The 22,723-nt window shown below is 40.2% G+C and overlaps 1 protein-coding gene and 1 pseudogene across 2 annotated transcripts in view; both read right to left on the bottom strand.

Annotated features, from left to right (window-relative positions):
* Nucleotides 1-2,320, bottom strand: part of LOC146389501 (ribonuclease inhibitor-like) — a 35,927-nt gene extending 33,607 nt beyond the window's left edge. For both annotated transcript variants that reach the window (XM_084911475.1, XM_084911486.1), the window contains exons 1-2: nucleotides 2,224-2,320; nucleotides 468-541 (exon numbers count right to left, since the gene is read on the bottom strand). In XM_084911475.1, the coding sequence (XP_084767601.1) occupies nucleotides 468-523 (56 nt within the window). In that variant the 5' untranslated portion in view covers nucleotides 524-541; nucleotides 2,224-2,320. The remainder of the gene's footprint in view (nucleotides 1-467; nucleotides 542-2,223) is intronic.
* A 17,692-nt stretch (nucleotides 2,321-20,012) lies between these two features.
* LOC146389500 (zinc finger BED domain-containing protein 4-like) lies at nucleotides 20,013-21,737 on the bottom strand (annotated as a pseudogene).
* Nucleotides 21,738-22,723: the final 986 nt, after the last annotated feature.

Genomic DNA, 22,723 nt, shown 5'->3' with positions numbered 1-22,723 from the left:
TACAGTTGCACTGAATTTAATTTATTGATTTCCATGAACACCACCGTTTGCTCAGTGTTGTCCTGATGGAGGTTTCATTAACAGCATCCAGTATGATCCAGGCTTTAGCTTCTTAGAAATGACCCTGGGTCTCTTTGTGACCTCTCAGACTGTTTAACAGATCAAACACAAAGACATGAGAATCAGAGACCGAGCAGCTCTGTTCTTTAAAGACAAACATGGAACCCGCTCAGTACAGACTTTCCCCACAGATATGAGCATCAAAGCAATTTTTTCCCATGAGTAAGAGTCCTCTTACATTAGATTACAGCTTTTTACAGGAAAACTGGACAAAATTGATTTTTGTCATAAATTCATTTTCATTTCTTCTCAGCACACAAAACCAGTCAAAATCAACCACACTCAACACTAATTATAATATCAGTTTAGAATTATTACTGTTAACTCAGTGAGTTCAGTTCTCTGACCTCGTTGGTGTAGGTTCACCGGACTCTGCTCTGTTCTCCTCTTCCTCCATCATCATCCTCTTGTGGATGTCAGTCTAGAAGGTAAACCACAAACAATCGGTGAGGTTATATTGATGCAAATCTCAGTCCCACATCAGCTCTGCTGAATAATCCATGTTCCTATGACATCAGGAATCAAACGCTGTCATGAACACACCTCCATGTTTCTGTCATGTTTCTCTGACAGACTGAATTCAAAAGGAAAGAGGAAAAAAGGATGAACTTAAAGCTGTCACTTTATTGGATATTAGGAGAACGTATTTAATCATAAAATCATTAAATCATAAAGGCAGCTAGAGCTAAACAGCAGAATGAGATAACAGTCTTTATACACCATATCTACTATTTTATGTACTTTGCTGTTATATGTATGTATATGCAATACTATTGCATTGTATGACACACTTTTCTGATTTTTATTTGCTTAAAATTTTGAAACCCATGTATCACTTTCATACCACTTCAATTATGTGCTACTTTGTGGTGGTTGACAGGAAATCTCAACAAAATCATTTAAGTTTGTGGTTGCAAGGAGACAAAATGTGTAAAAGTTCAAAGGGGCATGAATACTTTTGTCAAGGCACTGTGTATTCAATCTGTCACGGTCCCTGTGTCTGCCCGGTCAGCCCTGTGAGGCTGCATGTGTTTTTGATTTGGTTTCTCTCTCTCCTCCCTGCTCGCAACACTCTACCTAGGTGGAGCTCATCGCAGGCTCCCACTTTTGGTCGTGGCACCTGCAAGTAATAACTCATCTGGGAGTCATTATCCTGTCTGTCAGCCACTTAAGGCAGTGGCTGTGAGTAATCTTCTCTGGACTATTGTGTAACACGCGTCAGTGTAATCCTGGCCTTTGCAATATTTTGAGTTCTCTTTATGCTTTTCTCAGTATTAAATACCTCGTCCTTGTATATAGACTCCCAGGCCCTGTCCTTAGACAGTTTCCCAGAATCTGTAGAGTTTAGCAGCTTAAGTGTAGTACATAACACACTAGCAGTTGTGAAAATAAAGAACTGTTTCTTGTGATTTGCAGTCTGCACTTGAGTCCACCCTGCTCCGCCTAGACAAAAATAATTTCAGTACAGTGGTGCACAGTTCTTTCTTCCACCTTTTTAATTCATTCTAATAAAAATATTAGTACAATGTTTATGTAATTTTTCCTCTATTTCTCATTAATGCTCTTTTTTGTTGACAGAATTTTTTTTCTTCTATATTTTTTTGTCAAAGTGCTCAAAAATCTGTATTTTCTTTTAATAGCCTCTCCCTTGTGTCTTTAAGAGCTCTGCAGGTGTAATATTAATTACAGTGACAGTAAAGGAGGTAAAGGCGATAAAAACAATGCAGCTGAGCTGTGCTGTCATCATGTACGCTGTGTCTCTGTGGACTCTGTGTGAACTATTGATGGAACTCACAGAGTACAAACTATAAGTACACAAACACGAACGTAGCTCAGAACGGCTGACAAACTCGGCCTCTTTTGTCCAGCTGTGAGTCCGTTACCGTGAACTATGGAGCGGCAGATTTGTGCTGTTTGTGCTGGAACTAAGCTGCACACAACTGATGTTAGCCAGAAAAACATTACACACTGACTTTAAAGAGAGAGAGAGACCGGAAATAAAAAAGACACGCAGTTTGTTCTGTGAAGAAATCAAACATGAGCTGAACAAACAGTAAAGTTCTTAAAGACAAACTGTTAAAGGAGGAAACAAAGCAAACTTACCGTTTCTTTTCACAGAGACACGCAAACAACAAGATCCACTCCACACCTGGACACCAAACATGAACATACAGGTGAGCTGCTTCCTGGAAGGAGGTGGGACTACACCTGAAGCAAGACAGGTGGGAGAGGCTGAGCAGAGCAGCACTCAGCTTCATTTCAAAACATCCTTAAAGTTGGTGAACAACAAATTTTTATGTCTAAAAGCTTCCCTCTCATCTCTTTTCCATTTCTATTCTTTTAATTTTTTTGATTTTGTTCAAAATTGTGCTTTTCCGTACATTTGTTCAAGTTCAATATTAAATATATTCATTGTTCCTCTCCCATCATTGAGTAGACTTAGCTCCAAATATGAGACTCAAAAACTGAAACGAGAACTAAAATCAAACAAATGAGAAAAGGGCTCATCTTCTTGTTTATAGAATGAAAACAGAACAAAGTCATCAAGCTCCAAACACTTGATGAATTTATTGCATTCAGGGACCTTCTGGCCTCCTGAGAGCTCTCCCTTTTTGCATTTTAACTCAGCCTTAAATACAAAGGTGCCAGGGTAGAGCTGTGTGATGGTGAAAGTGGGGTCCTTCACGAGACATTAGAGGGAAAATGCTAAGAAATACACTGTGACAAGAATGTCAGAGCTGACCACATATTCCAGATTACTGCTTTCTTTGAACCCTGGCTGCAGCTTTTCAGCCAACAGGCAAACAGGACTCAGGGTTCAGCTGCTGATACTGCAGTGACGTGGAGGTGGAGAGATTCCCGTAGTGATGTGAAAAAAATCCATCCACTTCTTCAGCGATGTAGAAGAGATGAGAAAACACAAGGAAACCAAGACACATCAGGAAACACACAGCAACATGAGACAGCTCACCAATAGGCAGAAGACCAAATACACAGAGGATATGAGGGGGTGGGAAACAGGAGGGGAACACAGCTGGAACTAATCAGACGTAATCAGACATGGAGGAACCAAAACTAAATGCACTGAACACAGGACAAGGGATTATTAAAATAAAACAGGACACATGAGACACACTAAGACATGGACTGAGGACAAGGAAACATGGGAGCAAGACAATGACTGGGAAACAGATGAATACATATATAGACAGAACCTTAAAATTCTTCGGAGACATGACAGAGTACACATGGAATGTTGACTAAGGAGAGGCAAGTAACAGAACCATGGATAATACTAAATCACAGAATATATATTAAACCAGAAACCACAAACACTGGGTCAGGGACCCAGGACCATGACACAAAGGGCCTTACTAAAACTTCATAATAGCTCAAGCAGCCGTTGGCCAGTTTGATCTGTACTGTGTGCTGGTAAGTTTAGGTCTGTTCAGTCAGCATGTGCTCCTTAAAAGTGCTGCATAAGAAGCTTCATGCTCTTGCTCATTTCACAAATTGCTAATGCTTGATTCATCAGCTCAATGGCAGGATTTCCCAAAATAAGAGTTGGTGCTGTACAAATAAAACTGAATTAAATTGGAAATTTAATTGGATTGAATTACAAACACGAGGACATACATGCAACCTTTAAATCGAAGGTCTCTTCTTCCTCTCCCTGTCTTTCTTATCTTTCTCCATCTCTGAGTGAAGTTCGCTCTCTTTTTTTTTTCTCCTATCAAATACAGCAGCTGGACATTTGAGACACACTTTGAGACAAACTGCACACAAACATTTTGTGTGTCTGTTGGTGTTTTTTGAGCTCATAGTAACGCTACATTTCAAATCACCTGATACTTAAAAAACGTAAGTGATTGCTTTATGATTGCTCCTCTTTAGCATCTCTGGTTAAAGGCTGAAGTACCGCTCCACAACTTATGGACACCTGCGCTGGAACAAGACTGACTTTCATGTGTTTCTGTTTAGGATCAGAAACACGGATCTGTTTGATGTGTGAAGGCTTGCAGGGACGTGAAATAACCACCCACCCTTAAATGTGTCAAACTAAACTTAACAAGCCTTTCTGAAAATGTAAGAAAGTACAGATATTTGTTTAAACATGTAGGGAGTAAAAGTAAAAAACTGTGAGAAACAAACATAGCTGACAGTAAAGATGAGTGGAGCTCATTCTCTAACTAACCACTGTGTTGGATATGGCAGTAAAATAATTTGTACCTGACTTTTAACAGGACACTGGGATTGTTTCCAGTCCAAACATTCACTATATCTACAAACATTCATGAAAATACTGATCGGTGAAGGGGACATGTAATTAAAGACCTGAAAATGATGCGTGTGTAACTGACTAACACTGTTTCAGAGTGAATTCTTTAATATTTAATCTCTAAAGACATGGGGCAATTAAATCTGCATGTATATGAAACATCAGTTCAAACTGTCCCACAGCACAATAAAGTTGTGCTGTGGGACAGTTCCCATAAAACACAGTAAATAACGCACAGGACATGAAGTGTCTCCACTCTTGGTTTCATAAAGCGTGGACACAAAGATGTGGCCAGGTTAGAGGAAGAAAGCAGTGTGGAAATCACTTGATGTCAGGTTGCTGTTTATGCTGACAGCTTTTCATTGAACTGATGCTCTCACTGCTGTTCTGCTTTGTTAAGAAAGAAAACTGTGAGTCACTTGTATACATTTTGTCCTTTTCCCCGTACCAGCTCAAAGGCACTGTAGGATCTATTTCTTCATGCCCCCTAATTTTAGTTCTGACATGTTTTGGAATATAACAAATCAGAGTCAGCTGTGATGAAACTCCTACTCTGCCTGCTTGGTCCGTCTTCTCTTTTGGTTTTGTATAGCAGGCAGAGTGTGACAGTCAGACACTAACAGGACACATTTCTGTTCCACTCAGCTAAAAAGGGCCTGCTAACATTGCCTCTCTTCAAATGTAATGTTTTTGGTTAAGACACTTCACAGATTCTTTTCTTTATCACAAGCATAAGAAAAAAAGAGGTCATCTATAATCTGTGTCATGATTCAGAAACAAGCCGTATCCTGTTATGACTCATAATCAGTTTCTCCAACTAAAATAAATCATTATATAACAAGATTCATGGAAAGTAAAAACATTTCATCTTGACAAGTGAAAATAGTCTTAGTTTTACTGGATCATGATCTTGTACAGATTTGTGTCTGTGTATAAACAGATCTTTGGTATCTTGTAATGTAAATTTTTTGACCCTCATCAGTCTGACTTCAGGCAAGATGATTCAGATTAAAGTTCACTTGTTAACATGAAACCTTGTTGTATCTGCTTGTGTGAGCAGACAACTAATACATCAAAAACAGCCACACCCAGACTGGTGACTTTGTTTGGAATAAAAATATTTATACTGTAAACAGTGAGTTTCTCTATTTACAGACTAAAGATCCAGCCAGTCTTTCTATCTTTACCTGTGTTGTAAAGACTGAGAGCAGAGATGAAACCAACAATTCAATCAATGAGCAGGATCCACACCTGAACTTCATTTAAATGTGGTGACAGGGTGTGGTTATTTGCACAGCTGCAGGGGAGTGGTGGAGAGCTGCTAGATGCCATGTAATTTTGTCCCTCATATTTCGCAGTGACATGCTATTTAAAAACAGGCACCGTTGAAATGGGTAGAGTGTTCAAAAATCAGGCAGGTGGTAGTACATTCTGACTCGGCAGCTGCTCTTTCAAGTTTACATTCATTTTGTTTAAAGACAAGGCAGGGTATGTTGTATACCATTCTGGAGAATATAAGCAGAATAAGGTGTTGTGGAGGCAATATTCACTTTCTTTGGGTGCCAGCTCATGTAGGAATCAGTGGAAATGAAAAGGTGAATAGGTTGGCTAAAGGAGCACTGACTAAAAATAAGACTGAGATGGAAATTAAAAGCAGCAAATCTGAAGCAAAAGGTATTGTTTGGAGGCAGGTTGTTAAGGAGTTATCAGGGCGATCGTGGCTCGAGAGTTGGGAGTTCGCCTTGTAATCGGAAGGTTGCCGTTTCGAGCCCCGGCTCGGTTGTTTTCTTGGGCAAGACGCTTCACCCTTTGCCTATTGGTGGTGGTCAGAGGGCCCAGTGGCGTCTCTGTCAGTGCACCTCAGGGTGGCTGTGGCTACAATGTAGCTTGCCATCACCAGTGTGTGAATGGGTGGATGACTGAATGTATAAAGTCATCCTTTGGGGTCCTTAGGGACTAGTAAAGTGCTATACAAATACAGGAGGAGTTTGTGGAGTGTGCCAGGAGGAGGAGGAGGAGGAGACGGTAGAGCATGTAATACTGCCATGCAAGAGTTATGACGTGGAGAGGAAAGTTCTGCAGAGTAGGGCACAGGTGAGGGAACTGGTGGGGTTTGAAGGATATGAAACAGTGTAGGTTTTTTGTTTGTTTGTTTTTGTTTTGTGATACAGATTGTAAGCTCGCTTTCTGACCCATACTCTGGAACAGTAGGAGGCTGTAATGCTCTTTTATGTTGGTTGTCAACAGCTGTTAAACAAATAGAAGAAGAAGAAAAAACAGGCACAATTATTACAGGATATTGCAAATGCAGCACTTGTGATACAGAACTTATTCAGATGTCAAACTGTCAGAATTTAAAGAAACTGCTGCAGCTTTCTGGACCTTAGCTGTCTCCTTGTCTCTCCTAGGATTTTTAACATTTTTTAAAATTTAACGCTGCTGTCATATTTTTTCACCAAACATATCTTATTTATTTAATTTTGCAACAAATTCCATACTATTCTTCTCTTCTGTGATACTGAAAGACTGTATGTTACTAAAAATCGTGCAAACTGATTAATCGTCGAGCTCCTTCTCCCTGTTCACCGAGAGAAAATAGAGAAATTTTGCAAGTTGCATGTTTGTTTTGTTATTTATGTTGTTAGGCAATGTATTCATATTTGTTAATTAAGTGTGTTGTTATAGTAATAACTTCACTTCTCCTCATTTTCATGCAGTTTAACATTTAGCCAAGATAGACAAGCTGATTTTCATTCATTCATTAAATCTCACAACTTACTGTATATTGTAACTGTATATTGTGACTGTGTATCTGTGTCTGAGTAAATCTTTATGCGTACGTGTGTGTGTGTATTCTGTATCCAACTCCCGAGTGTCCTTTCAGGCAGTTAAGAAAAAGTCAACAATCCCCTAGTTGACGCAGGTGACCTTGAGGAAGTAGAAGGATAGGGCAGAGAGTCAAACCAGTCTTGTAATCTGGGGTAATTGTTCCAGCTTCATCCTTGGAGCTTCCATCTGGTGAGGGAAGGCCACATGAAGATAGTGATTTTTTTAGGTTTGGTTTAGGCCGAAGAAATGCATTCCCTTCCGCAGTTGCTCTAATGTCCATCACTGGTCCCAATTCTAGATCGCCGGGTGCAGAGCCGTGAGCTTCTCAATTATTTTATCCATATTGTGCTCAATAAACAAAGTCTGACTGCTCGTGGCTCTAGCCACTGTCAATCATGCCGGCCAGCCTTGTGAGATTTGGACTTATGTTGCCAGACAATAAACACTTTAGTATAAAATATGTGAAAATCACAATAGATTATATTACAAACATAAACATGAATAATGACATTGCTGAAGAGTTTTCATGTCTTGTTGCACAAGATCAGGTCAAAATGTTCCCATAGAGATTCATATCTCTATCACTATCAAATACACAAAGAAGCAACACTAACCCACGAGCTGTGAGGGGATGCACTCTAGTGTATCTTTGTTCGTAAATCCCATCAAAATGGGAACTTTTTCCTAACAAACCTTCTTCCTAATATTCCTTCCCAAAAGCAAAGCTTTAAAGTGGAACCAACATCTTTCTTGAAGATGTTGTTTTGTGAATGAAATGAGTGAAATGATGTAAAGGTCATTGGTAGTGTTGTGGTTAAATTAAAGACATTTTCCACTAAGTGTTCAGACTTTCTGTACATGTAGGAGAATAAGCAGGGAACAGGTGTGCTGATGGACTGGAAACAGGGTGAACACACTGGGGCCACCTACAGGGCAGGTGGGGAACTGCAAGGATCTGAAATCATACGAGATGTTACTAAGCAATGACTTTAAGAAGACATCAGAGTTGAAATGAGTTTTCGTAGTGATGGCCCGCTTGAAGCTGACGCTCTAGTTCTTGTGTCAAAAAACTCAACACACTGCTTCAGAAGCATCGTGTTGAAGCTTGATTCATTTGGTCAGAGTCACGTGATCAGTGACGTCTGAAGCTTCATTTAGAACCTAATTGCTTCGGTATCTGATTCAGTGGTTTATAGCAGGGGTAGGCAACCTTTCAGATGGCGAGTGCCATTTAAAATTTCCTCAGAAGTCAGTGTGCCATATGATTGCATTACCAATAAACTTAATAACACTCTATATGAACAGTTACACTGTAGCACCCTCAAGGATTGACGTACGCACGATGTAGTTATAGAACAGGGTTTATTCTGGTCTTGGCAACCCGTGAGAACTGCTCACGGACAAAACAATAAAACAAAAACATCACATCAAAATGTGCTCTTGTACGTAGTGTCAATCAATCAAAAATCCTTAATTACAGAAAATAAAACACACAAACCTCGTGTGCTGACATCCAGGAGGTGCTAAATAGTCCTTTAGGGCCTTATTGCCTTATCCTCAATCTTCTTTCTCACTTATTTCTACTCTTTGAATGATATTTTCTCCATGTGTGGAGCTAACTGTGAGCTGCAGCATGCAGACACTATGTGTGCTAGCAAAAAAGGAGACTGGGAGGCAATGTTCCCTCTAAGCTGCGCACGTGCGCAATTGCGCACTGCTTGCAGGGTCTCTGCGCACAGAAAATCTGCGTTGTGCACAAAAAAAACCTGAATTGAAATTTAAAATTAATACTTTAACAATTCTGTTTTGCTGTTTTTGTCGTGTGATCTACTCTTGTGATCCTTTGCTCCTTTCACATACCACTTGAGTCTAGCAACTGCCTTAATCATTCTCGACCAGTCGGAAAACTTGTGTAGGCGATCTAACAGGGACCTTTGTTCCTCCACTTGTATCTTGTGGACTTGAACCTTCTTAACCTCCGGGTCACTGGTTGATAACTCTCCCACCTTAATTTCACCACTGGGTATGACCTTCTGCCAAAGAAAGTCTGGGCCTTTGAACCAGTTTGATGCTACAATTTGTTCTGCTGTGAGGCCTCTTGAGGTGTGGTCCGCCAGATTATCTTCGGAAGGTACATACCTCCATTGGGTTGAATCTGTGCTTTGTTCGATGCGTTCCACTCGGTTTGCAACAAACACATGAAATCTTCTGGCTTCATTGCTGAGGTATCCGAGTACCACCTTTGAGTCAGTCCAATACCTTTTGTTAAGGTTCAAATATTGAGGAAGGAGAGTACAAACAACCATGGTCCAGAAGAGCTTGGTCAAACAATTGATTTTAATGAAATACACGCGTGGGGGGACCAGCTCCGTACGCAGACAGCGCTGATCTCTGACTAATCAAAGCATAAGCAGATATTTTATACCATCAGGGCTTGAATTTAATGACGCCCCTTCAACGTCAGATACATTTCATACATAGGTCAAATCAAAACCACAATGACTTTTAACACAGTTTAAAAAAGAACATTATCTCTGTCTTCATGGCAGATGTTTCCTGTCAACCTTTTGACTACCGCTTCTCCAAAACCGCAGACCACGTTTTGCAGTGAACTAGCACTTCTGCACGCCCGCAGTTGCAAGAAAACATGATTAACCTCTCACCTATAAATGAACCCACTAACTGTATGTGTGTCTCGTCCTTAAATGCTCTCTCATCTCACCCGTTGCACTTCTGACCTTTCACCAGAACAGAGGCTCATCCTTACATGTAATAACCTAACTGGAACTATATATGTCATACAGGGAGTGCAGAATTATTAGGCAAGTTGTATTTTTCAGGAATAATTTTATTATTGAACAACAACCATGTTCTCAATGAACCCAAAAAACTCATTAATATCAAAGCTGAATGTTTTTGGAAGTAGTTGTTAGTTTGTTTTTAGTTTTAGCTATTTTACGGGGATATCTGTATGTGCAGGTGACTATTACTGTGCATAATTATTAGGCAACTTAACAAAAAACAAATATATACCCATTTCAATTATTTATTTTTACCAGTGAAACCAATATAACATCTCCACATTCACAAATATACATTTCTGACATTCAAAAACAAAAACAAAAACAAATCAGCGACCAATATAGCCACCTTTCTTTGCAAGGACACTCAAAAACCTGCCATCCATGGATTCTGTCAGTGTTTTGATCTGTTCACCATCAACATTGCGTGCAGCAGCAACCACAGCCTCCCAGACACTGTTCAGAGAGGTGTACTGTTTTCCCTCCTTGTAAATCTCACATTTGATGATGGACCACAGGTTCTCAATGGGGTTCAGATCAGGTGAACAAGGAGGCCATGTCATTAGTTTTTCTTCTTTTATACCCTTTCTTGCCAGCCACGCTGTGGAGTACTTGGACGCATGTGATGGAGCATTGTCCTGCATGAAAATCATGTTTTTCTTGAAGGATGCAGACTTCTTCCTGTACCACTGCTTGAAGAAGGTGTCTTCCAGAAACTGGCAGTAGGACTGGGAGTTGAGCTTGACTCCATCCTCAACCCGAAAAGGCCCCACAAGCTCATCTTTGATGATACCAGCCGAAACCAGTACTCCACCTCCACCTTGCTGGCGTCTGAGTCGGACTGGAGCTCTCTGCCCTTTACCAATCCAGCCACGGGCCCATCCATCTGGCCCATCAAGACTCACTCTCATTTCATCAGTCCATAAAACCTTAGAAAAACCAGTCTTGAGATATTTCTTGGCCCAGTCTTGACGTTTCAGCTTGTGTGTCTTGTTCAGTGGTGGTCGTCTTTCAGCCTTTCTTACCTTGGCCATGTCTCTGAGTATTGCACACCTTGTGCTTTTGGGCACTCCAGTGATGTTGCAGCTCTGAAATATGGCCAAACTGGTGGCAAGTGGCATCTTGGCAGCTGCACGCTTGACTTTTCTCAGTTCATGGGCAGTTATTTTGCGCCTTGGTTTTTCCACACGCTTCTTGCGACCCTGTTGACTATTTTGAATGAAACGCTTGATTGTTCGATGATCACGCTTCAGAAGCTTTGCAATTTTGAGACTGCTGCATCCCTCTGCAAGATATCTCACTATTTTTGACTTTTCTGAGCCTGTCAAGTCCTTCTTTTGACCCATTTTGCCAAAGGAAAGGATGTTGCCTAATAATTATGCACACCTGATATAGGGTGTTGATGTCATTAGACCACACCCCTTCTCATTACAGAGATGCACATCACCTAATATGCTTAATTGGTAGTAGGCTTTCGAGCCTATACAGCTTGGAGTAAGACAACATGCATGAAGAGGTTGATGTGGACAAAATACTCATTTGCCTAATAATTCTGCACTCCCTGTATGTTGAATAAATGTTTTAATCAAGAACCTCTACTAAAAGCTTAATAAAAGAATATAAAAGTATAAAAGATAATAATGAACAACCTGGTTATTCAAATAGCATCATCCAAACAGCTCCTCAGAATAACCTGCACTAATAACTGCACAGCAACAATGGCCGCTGACAACTCAAGCCGAGGTATAGTTGTGACTTTGGTTGGTGGAACTCTTGATCTTCCCATCACCAATGAGCGGTGGACTTCACCAGTTGTGCTTACTGCTCTGCGGTAAGTGCACATTCCATATCCAGATGCACTTGCATCAGAAAAATGATGAAGTTTGTAGTGCTGTGCCTTGAAGTTAGAAGGAATGTAGCATCTGTGAACCTTTGCGTCTGCAAGGTTTCCCAGGTCATGCAACAAAGACTCCCACTGAGGTCGAAGTCTGTCAGGTAAGTTGTAGAGTCCACTGTGATCCTGCAGTATAACCATGTGAAGAATAAACTTGTATAATGACAATAAAAATTATCTTCTGTTCAAAACCCTGACTATCAGAAAAGTTGGGGCATCATTGATGCTCTGAGTTTTATGAGTAAAAGGGAAATCTTTGCACCAAAGTTAGTGTTACCTCCTCTAACTTCCTCCAACATACATCACAACATGACTGATAGAAGAAAACACAAACACGAGCATCACTTCCTGTTGGCTTAAGTGAACTTTCAGTTGTTTTGAAACCAATGCTGTGCGGGGGTGGGATCGAGGGAATTATGTATTTGCACTGCAGTTTATATCCAACAACATCAAATAGTCAAATCAGCTCTCAAAGTGTTCATGTTAGTAACAGTTCACCTCTGTGCTGCAGATGCCCGCAGGATTTTAAAATTAATTGGACGATCTGAAGACCAGTTACTCTTTAGGGAGACAAAGATGGGATCAGGTTCAGCAGGTGTCTCATGGATCCTGTGAGAAGAAAAATGTGTTGTTCATTTGCAGCCACAGAAGCTGTTGAAGACTTTGAATACTTTTTGTGGTGGAGGTGTGGTCCATTCCTATAGTGAGGTCAGACATGAGAGGAGTGTGCAGTCAGATGGAAAGCTGGCTGGCATGTGTGCCGAACCAGAGAATTTGATACAACTGGTAAATGGCCTGTATTTGTATAGCGCTTTTACTAGTCCCTAAGGACCCCAAAGCGCTTTACACATCCACTTATTCACCCATTCATACACATATTCACACACTGGTGATGGCAGCTACACTGTAGCCACAGCCACCCTGGGGCGCACTGACAGAGGCGAGGCTGCCAGACACTGGCGCCACCGGGCCCTCTGACCACCACCAGTAGGCAACGGGTGAAGTGTCTTTCACAAGGACACAACGACCGAGACTGTCCAAGCCAGGGAGCGAATAGGCAACCTTCCGATTACAAGGCGAACTCCCAACTCTTGAGCCATGATCGTCCACAACTGCACAATAAATTAAAACTGCTACACAATTATAAGAATAGTGTGTCAGTTCACTGTCCTTTAGGCCTTCCTTCATACCAAAAGAGAAACTGGTTTGCAGTCTGAGCTTGAGCAGAAGGAAACCCCAAACTAGTGTTGGCAGTGTAAATCAGTGTTTAAATCAGACACCAAACTAGCATCAAAGAGTTGATGTTATTAACATCTCACCTCTCTGCAGCAGATGCTTGCTGGGCTTTTTAATTAAATTTAATGGCTTCATCTTTAGATGCATCACTCTTTAAAGACACACAGCTGGGTGGAGGTCCATGTTGGTTCCTGTGAATAATGATGTGAGTGCTGAGCTGTGACATGGAGAAGAGTCATGGACAGTTAGAGATGATCATCTCACCTCTGAGCTTTGGTCTGGCTCTCATGTTCCCCACACAGAGTGGTTTTAGAGGGAGGGACTCCCTCCTCTCTGTCCTCACACTGATCCATGATGCTTAATTCACATCCACATCAGCTTACACACACTTTCTACCTTCACCTGCAGAGGAAACACAAATCATTCATGTGCACATCAACTGAAATCCTCCTTTCCATCACTGTGCTGTCAAAATATCAGCTGCTTCTTTCTTGCTTCATCTCAGTGTCAGCTGAATGCAGTCAGACAGCAGTGTGAGGCAGAGGAAGCCGCTCTACTTCAGCTGCTCTACTTCTACTATCAGTCCACTAGATGGAGCCGTGAAGCAAACATGATACATTCACTGATACACACTGATTCACTGGCTGTATCCCAATTCAGGGTCTGCAGCCTTGAAGGCCGCATTTTAAGGGCGATTACGTCACAACAACGCAACGAAGGCTGTCCCAATTCAAAGGCTGCTCGAAATGCGGCCCTCAAATGCGTCTTTCATTTCCCTGAATTTTAAGGATGTGGCGGTGTAGACTTTGTGGCCCAACATATCCCAGACTTCATAGCGCGGCGGTGGGTGTGGATAATTTTGCCGGGAAAAAAAACGGCTGAAGTGGGGCGGCTGAAGAGTAAACTTTAAAAGTAAGTACTGAATATTGTGTCACTTATTTATGTGCAAATGTTTAATAATGAAGAACATTAAAACATTACTGTTGGCCACATGTCGGCAAAGTTATATGACATTAGCGATTTTTGTACTTTCAGCGTTTACTTGGTTTTACAGCCTTTACTTTAACTACTTTTCCATCATGTGTGCTGTCCAAATATCAGCTGCTTCTTTCCTACTTCATCTCACTGTCAGCTGTATGCAGTCAGACAGCAGTGTCCCTGACACACAGATTCACTGTGACTGGAAGCCTCGGTCATGTTGACAGTGTGAGTTCAGGTTTTAATCTCAGAGCTTATATTGAGCCATAATGGCTCCTTTAAACTCTCCTGTGTCTGCTGTGTCGCATGCTCACCTCTTCTCCACTGTCTTAATATGCTGCTCTCTTCAGCTCCTCTCTCTCAAACTCTGGAGGGATGGGGTTAGGGTTAGCTAATATTGATAACGCCATCAGATATTTAACACGTTGTTAAAACCTTTATTGTATATATTGACTCAAACAATTATCTGAACACATTAAAAAATATCAGACTGGAGGAAAGCAAAATAAATCATTTGATGCCATTGAAGGTCAAAGGTCACTGCTGGATACCAACACTGTTGCTGCAGATACAGGCTGATGTTTAATGTTCATCAATTGCCTTCTGCTGCTGTTGTTTCTGCTGGACTCTGAGCTCTTAATGACATCAGTCTGCACAGTGACAACACTTCTCTTTATACATGTATGTTTTCTTTTTTCCAAAAATTCTCTCCTTTTAAACTCATTTCTTTATTTGTTGACTTATTTGATTGACTGAATAAAAAAAGTAAACTAGTTACCATGAGTAGATTTCTGGTTAATGATGTGCCTTCCTGCAGTCTCTAGTTTTGCATTTCAACAGTTTGCTATTTAAACCAGCTGCTGCTGTTTTGGATTATAACTCATCCTTACAGTCACCCCTCAGGACCCCTGTCTCTCTATACTGCTAACAAATTTCTCAGTCATGTATTTTAAGAGAATAAAAGAAAGAAGGTTTAAACGGAAGGAAAAAAATTTAGGTAAATACAAAATCAAAAGACAAAACCCCCCAAAACAAAACAAAAAAAGGAGATGGCTCAATGTGAAAGCATCACTTCCTGTATGGGGATAGCCAACTGTTTACATGTCACATGTATAATTAAACAATAATTTACAGTCTCTTGATTTTTTTTACCCATCTGACTATCAACTAATTCTGTGCTAACAATACACACGGAGAAACACACAACAGAAGCTCTTTCCAGTAACACTTTCATGTGTCACTGTCAGCTTATTTTGAACGGGATTTTCTGAAAAGTGTCGAGTGACTTTTTTTTGTTGAAGTTAGAAAATAACAACCATTTTTTGAGTCATTTAAGATTTAATTTTATCTGCATTGTCACTTAAATTTATTTCCTGATGTAGAACTTTAACAGATAATTTTAAAAAACAAACAAACAAAATAATCAGTTTAATCCAAGTTTAATCCAAGAGGAAACTGAGAGCCTTTTGTTTAAGTTTTCCTGTCCTTTACAGCTAAACAGCAGAGTGAAATAAAAGCGGTCAGTACCTCTACATTTATGATATTATAGTTTAAACAGCACACGCGTGTTACTGACCTGTTCTTTATGAATTTGTCAAAGCTTTCCAGCTTTGAATTAATTTTTATTTATATAACAAACACATACACAATGAATTCTTCAGTAATCTTTGTTTAGATGAACAACTTTCAACTTTCATTTCAAACAATTATTCGTGACTTTTGTCACTGTTTCATTAGTCTGCATTACTTCTTCAAAAAAAAAAGTTAAACAGAATGTGAACTTTCCCAGAAATACAAAAATAAATTTAACTCTTATTCTTTAAAAAAGGAAATCCAGAAACATGCCAACAGAGATGAAAAAAAAAAAAGATTTACTGAGAGTTTCATACTTTTCATTGTTAGTGGCTACAGTGAGCCTCTTTTTCACTGCAGAGCTTTTCAAAATGTGGTTGCAGGCTTGATACAGCCACTCTCAAGTCATGTTCAGTGTTGAACTTAGATCTATATTTTGTTTTCAGTGAGGCAACATGGGGAACAGAGGTATAATGCCCACAGCTCTCTGTCCTATGAGTGGATGCATAATTCACAAAGTGCTTGATCTGCAAACCTCAGCTTGAGTGTGGAGTCAGATGTGATCTCAATGAACTGGTCCGTGGTGGCCATTTAGAAGTCGGCCATCTTGGATACAACTTTTGTTTTTTCAATAGGAAGAGGGCCATGTGACACATCAAACTTATTGGTAATGTCACAAGAAAAACAATGGTGTGTTTGGTTTCAAAGTAACTTTGCTGAACAGGTGACACTGGAAACGGAGCTAGTGGCGACTCAGAGGGTGACACTGGAGCCTGAACTGATGACAAAGCTAATGACTGGGCTACCAACTGTGCTACTGGCTGTATCCAATTCAGGGTCTGCAGCCTTAAAGGCCGCATTTTAAGGCTGATTACGTCACAGCGACCAATTCAAAGGCTGCTCGAAATGCGGCCTTCATTTCTCTGAATTTTAACGATGTGGCGATGTAGACTTCGTGGCCCAACATATCCCAGAATGCATAGCACGGCGGTGGGTGTGGATAATTTTGCCCCCCCCCCAAAAAAAAAAAAACGGCGGAAGAGGGGCGCAGGAAGAGTAAACTTTAAAAAGTAAGTACCGAATATCATGTCACTTATTTATGCGCAAATGTTTAATAACGGGGAACATTAAAACATTCCTGTTGGCCACATGTCGGCAAAGTTATGTGACATTAGCGATGTTTGTACTAACTTGGTTTTAAAGCCTTTACTTTAAAATATACGCCGTTCAATAGTCGACCTTAATCTTACAGAAAATTTGATGATTTTATGGATATTTAAAGTAAGCACTGAGACAAATTTAGTAATGCCAACATATTAAAAGAACAATATTTCTCTCTTATATATATAACACAGTTATATGTACAGTGAAGATTTAAGGTGACAGGAAATATAAATAAATGCAGCTTGAATCTTTACTGCAGCTCAGTATTTGAAACAGAGTCATTCACTGCTGTAATAACTAATAATGATTGAAATAATAACTTTAATATTGGCCATATTGTATTTACATTACCAAAGTAAGATGACTTTAGTTTCATGAACAACATGAGCTAATTGTTATTTACTAGCTAATCTTAAAATGACTGTTCAGTACAGAAATGAAGCCCAATAATCATGATTTCACAGTCCCGTGGTCTCAGCCTCAGATACTTATCAAATCAAAGCTCATGTAGAAACAAACAAATGAACAAAATATTTTCTCCTTCATTTCTGTCAAATAATGCTGTATGAAATGTTTCCAGCTGTTAGTGTCATGGTTGCTAGGCAACCTGGGCAATGCGACGGAGGCTAGACCGTCCCATTTCACAAGCCTCGCACTTCCGGCCTTAGCGGTCTTTGAGTACGCGGCCCTTGAGGAACGTTGAGGCTGCGTACTTTAAGGCTGCAGACCCTGAATTGGGATACAGCCACTGACTGAGATATGGACTGCAATAAAGGTTGTAGTGATTCTGGTTGTGATTGTGGCTGAGTGGCGGATGGGGCTGAAGACTGGGCTACAGGTAACGGAGCTGAAGACTGAGCTACAGGTAGCAGAGCAGATTGTGGTGGAGGAGTAATAGGTGGGGGAGTGGTAGGCCGAACTACAGGCTGGGCGGCTAACTGAGCTACTGGGAGCAGGGACACTGGGGACCGAACTAGCGGAGACACAGGACTGCTGGACTGATGGCAGAAACCTAGCAGGCTCTACTTTCTCCAGGGGTCCAGAGGTGGCAACTGACTCAAACTTAGCCTCTGGGGAAGCCCTGGGGGGAATCTCCGTCCCTGTGTAGCCTGACTGGACCGACAGGTCCACTAACTGTGCTGCTGCCTGAACTAAAGCCACAAGAGAAAGTGGAGGTGTGGTGGGGTGAAGATTTATTTATTTATTCATTCATTCATTCACTTAGTTTCACACATGGTACAGCAGTAATTCATTTCCCATACACAACCTTCCTTTTAATTAAAGTAACACTGTTTGTGAGATCTCCCATTTTCTGAACACAATAGAAATAAACTTTGTAACTTAAGAGGTAGTGTTTTATTTTTTGCCCTAAACATAATAATTAATGTCTGTAATTTCACTATATCTTCTAGTTTTAATAATTTCGATTTCATAAACAAACTATTATTGTGTTCGCTATATTTAACATTATGCATAATTCAAAGTGCTCTCTTCTGTAATAAATATAATGGTTTCATATTAGTCACATATGTATTCCCCCATACTTCAACACAATAACTCAGATAGCATAAAAACAATGAAAAACATAATATTCTCATTGTCTTGCAATCTAATATATATCTTACATTACCCAGGATATAAATACTTTTAGCCAACTTTTTTTTTTTTTAACATGTTCAATATGAGATTTCCATGTTAACTTGTCATCCACTATTACACCCAGAAAACAGAATTCTGTCATTCTTTCAATTAATACTCCCTCTATAGATAGTATTATCTCTTCCTCCTTTAAACGGTTTAGGAATATCATGAACTTAGATTTTTTCCAAATTCAGCGATAACTTATTTACATTAAACCATTTTTTTTTTATTTCTATAAACCTTAATTTTAGCCAATTCTTTCAAGTTTTCTCCAGAACACTAAAAATTTGTATCGTCTGCAAACAAAACGAAATTTAACATTTTTGACACATCACAAATGTCGTTTATATATACATTTTGGTCCTTAAACAGAACCTTGAGGGACCCCACATTGTATTTTCATTCTATCAGATGAATTACCTAAACACTGCACATACTGAAACCTATTATCTAAATAACTGCTTAACCAGTTCAATACTATTCCTCTCACACTATAAGTTCTTAACTTAGAAATCAAGATGGAGTGTGGCACAGTGTCAAAAGCTTTTTTTAAAATCAATGAATATCGCTATAGTATATTTATTATTATGTGTTGCTGATGAAATGTCTTCAATAGTATTCATTAATGCTATTGCTGTTGATCTGTTCCGTCGAATCTGTGCTTTTGTCAGGAGGAGGATAAGAGAGACCGGAGGGGGAGACTGCAGGTTCACATGAGAGTGTGGAGCTGCAGACTGAATCCTTTGGCTGCTAATTTTGGATTGCTGATGTTTGCGTTAAGAAAATTTTTGATATTACTCATGTTACCATTAACCATAGCAGGCCAATGTAGAAGTCAGTTAAATTTTATAGAGGAAAATAGTCAGAACTAAAACAATATTTATGAATTACATAGGGGAATGGTAGACTTGTCACATTCAAAATACAGTTATGGATTAACAAACACAGGTCCAAGTGATCGAGGTTTTTCACTTTAAAATAGTAAATTATTTTTAAAAAGAGCGCAACCGGTAGGGGCATGTGACAGGACGAGGTACTGCAGAAAAACGAGCAAAGTAAAGAAAGCAAACCTATTTTGGTTAGCTCTGATATATTCAAATTAAAAATGTACCATTACACTCAGAGGATCAACATGAAATTAAAACATATGCAAATTTTGTATGAAGCACATGACTGATAACTGTTCTGTCCTAAGTTTTTGTTTCTTATAACACCCATTGGACCACACCACGAGTGTTCACTGAAAATGGGCCAGATTCACAGCTGTACTGACTTGTGGACGCAGTTAGGGATGCACCGATACCACTTTTTTGGAAACGAGTACGAGTACGAGTATTTGCATTTCAGTACTCGCCGATACCGATACCGAGTACTTAATAAAAACATGATTTAAATTTACAGGTAACAGCTTTAGTCCTATAATTTAACAAAAACAAAACAAGGGACTGGTTTGGAATTAAGAACATTTATTTAAAATAAAAAACATGCTCTATGCAACATATTACAGAATAAACAATTATGAAAAAAAAAATTTAAACAGTGACAGTGCAACTCAAGTATTTTCTTCAGTTTATTGTTGTAAACTCTGCCGCTTTGAACAACACAAGGGGCATTAATAAACATCTTTGCTATTTAGTGCACAATATGTGAATAAACTAACAACATCCACCAACATAGAACTGTGGACGACTCACTTAATGGAGAGAAAAAGTGAGTGGCAGGTTTTTTTTAAGAAAAGTAGCTTTTCTGCATTATCAGCAGTCAGACTGTTTCTGTTTTCATCTATAATGTGTGACACTGAGCTAAAAAGCCTTTCACTTTCCACACTGCTACATGGGGCTGAGAGGTATTTACGGGCCATTTTAGCCAAAGTGGGGAACCTGATTTTGTTGACACCCCAGTACTTCAGAGGACTGTCTTCACGAGGGCTTGGGGCCTCTCCGAGGTATGTGTCGAGCTCAATGGCAGCACCTGCTGCCAGCGGCTGTGCTGCCTGGGGCTGCTCCTTAGCGATTTCGTCAAATACAGTGTCCAGACTGCTGCTAGTGCTGGCCTGGGCCTTGAGGAGCAGTTTAGCAGGAGGTTCTGCAGCTTCTGCCCGACTCCCCTCTGCTTCAGCTCTGGACATCATCTGCAGCTCCTGCTTCAGGTGCAGCTTGGCCTCTGGAGCAGTGTTGTTGGAGAAGAAGTGATCTTTATACCTGCACAAAATTCATAAATGTATTAATATGTGGAAAAATAGGACTGATTTTAGTTTCCCCTAAACCACTGTGACAAATGCTAGCCATTTGACTTTCTGGTAGTAATAAGGGAAATGTATTTCATATTATATATATTGCAAACATTTGTATTTGTGTATTTTAGTTACAAATATATAATATTTCAGATGTAAAATAATCTTACATTTAGTACTGTAGCTATACTCATTGAATACCTATAGCACACAGACTTTACCTTGGGTCAAGTATGGTGGAGATGAAGTACAGTGGGTTGGTCACTGAAGCGCTTCTTGACAGCTGCCAGTAAGGATGCTTTCATTGTCTTGACGCCGTGGTCCTCGTCTGTTTATCTGTTTAGAAGTCTCACTAGCACAGTCACAGCTGGGATGACATCAGAGGCTAGTGCGTCGTAGCTGCTCACTTTTTTAGTTAGTTCCTCAAAGGGGGCGAGGATGGCAACAGTTGTCTCCATAAGAGCCCATTGGTGAGCGGTGAGATAGTCAGGGAGTTCGTGCTCGGACACCCCCAGCACTCGCTTTTGCTCAATGAGGGACTGGAGCATGTAATACGTGCTGTTCCAGCGCGTCTGTACGTCCTGCTGCAGTCTCTTTATTGGCTGGTTGAGCTGTCCCTGAATGTCCTCGAGGCGGGAGTAGGCTAAGGCGAAATGTTTAAAATGCCCAACTATTTTCCGTCCCACTGCTAAAGCATCAGCTATGCTCCTCTGTGCTAATAAGCATGGGTAAATAAGCGTGGGTAAACTCTTTGTACTCATTGGGATTTTTGGTGCTTGAGTAAATTACTTGTGTTAAATGCGCTACCTTTTGAGCCTCCTCTGGACAATTTCACTGAGCACTATATGCAGTCCGCCTTTGTTTTTGCGTCTTCGTTCACTTTGAAATTGTTCCACACGACTGACTTGTCTCGCCTGCCTTCTCCCAGCTCTGAGCTGCAGCCGGGGCCTGGGGGCGGGCACTCGGCGCCTGTGATTAACCCTTTACATGCCGCTCAAACATAGACATAGACTTCTAGCTACTTTTAGGACAACCAATAGCGATTTTCCTTACTGAGGAGTTGGCAACACTGAACGCAGCGTGATGGCAACTCCGTTCTGGAGTTTTTACTGGCGTCCGCTCTTTATTTAACTGTGATTAATATTTGAAATGGTCTCAGACCGTGGTATCGGTCCCCGGTATCGGGGGACTTTTAACGAGTACGAGTACTTTAGAAAATGTGGTATCGAGGCCGATACCAGATACCGGTATTGGTATCGGTGCATCCCTAGACGCAGTCTATTTCATGTTTAATGACTCTAATTGACAAATTGAAAAATAGTGTCTAAGGGAAGAATATGCAGTGCCACACTATCAGATGCCATTAACGGTTGGGCTCAATGACGAATCAGGTGAGCTGGATTCATGGATGAACAAAGACATAAATTCCCCTGCTGTGATCAAGGACAGTGGGGAAAACTGAGTTTCAAATGTGAAGTTCATGCTAACACACAGGTTTTGTTTTTAGGTAGTTCTGCGGATGCAGGCTCTGGGTGGAGCCAGGAGTTCAACAGATTTAATATGATAATTAAACAGATTTCATGTTTAGCGCAGGTTTGCAGGCCCGGAGCAAATATACTCGAGAGGAGAATTGCTGAGGTTTTTTGAGAAATAATATGACTAACCTTTTTTTTTTAATTTCCTAGATGTGGTGAAGCATTTTCAGTTTGTGTGACACATAAAATGTGTCATTTTATATGTCACATATGTCATATGTCAGGCAGCCTTTAATTCAATTCAATTCAATTCAATTCAATTCAGTTCAGTTCAGTTCAGTTCAATTCAGTTTTATTTATATAGCGCCAAATCACAACAACAGTTGCCTCAAGGCGCTTTATATTATATAGTAGATCGTACAATAATAGATACAGAGAAAAACCCAACAATTATTTGACCCCCTATGAACAAGCGCTTTGGCGACAGTGGGAAGGAAAAAC

Source organism: Perissodus microlepis, chromosome 3, assembly GCF_051167445.1.
Source record: "Perissodus microlepis isolate ML-2025 ecotype Zambia chromosome 3, ASM5116744v1, whole genome shotgun sequence".
In the NCBI taxonomy this organism is placed as follows: domain Eukaryota; kingdom Metazoa; phylum Chordata; class Actinopteri; order Cichliformes; family Cichlidae; genus Perissodus; species Perissodus microlepis.
This window is presented reverse-complemented; position numbering and strand designations above follow the sequence as displayed.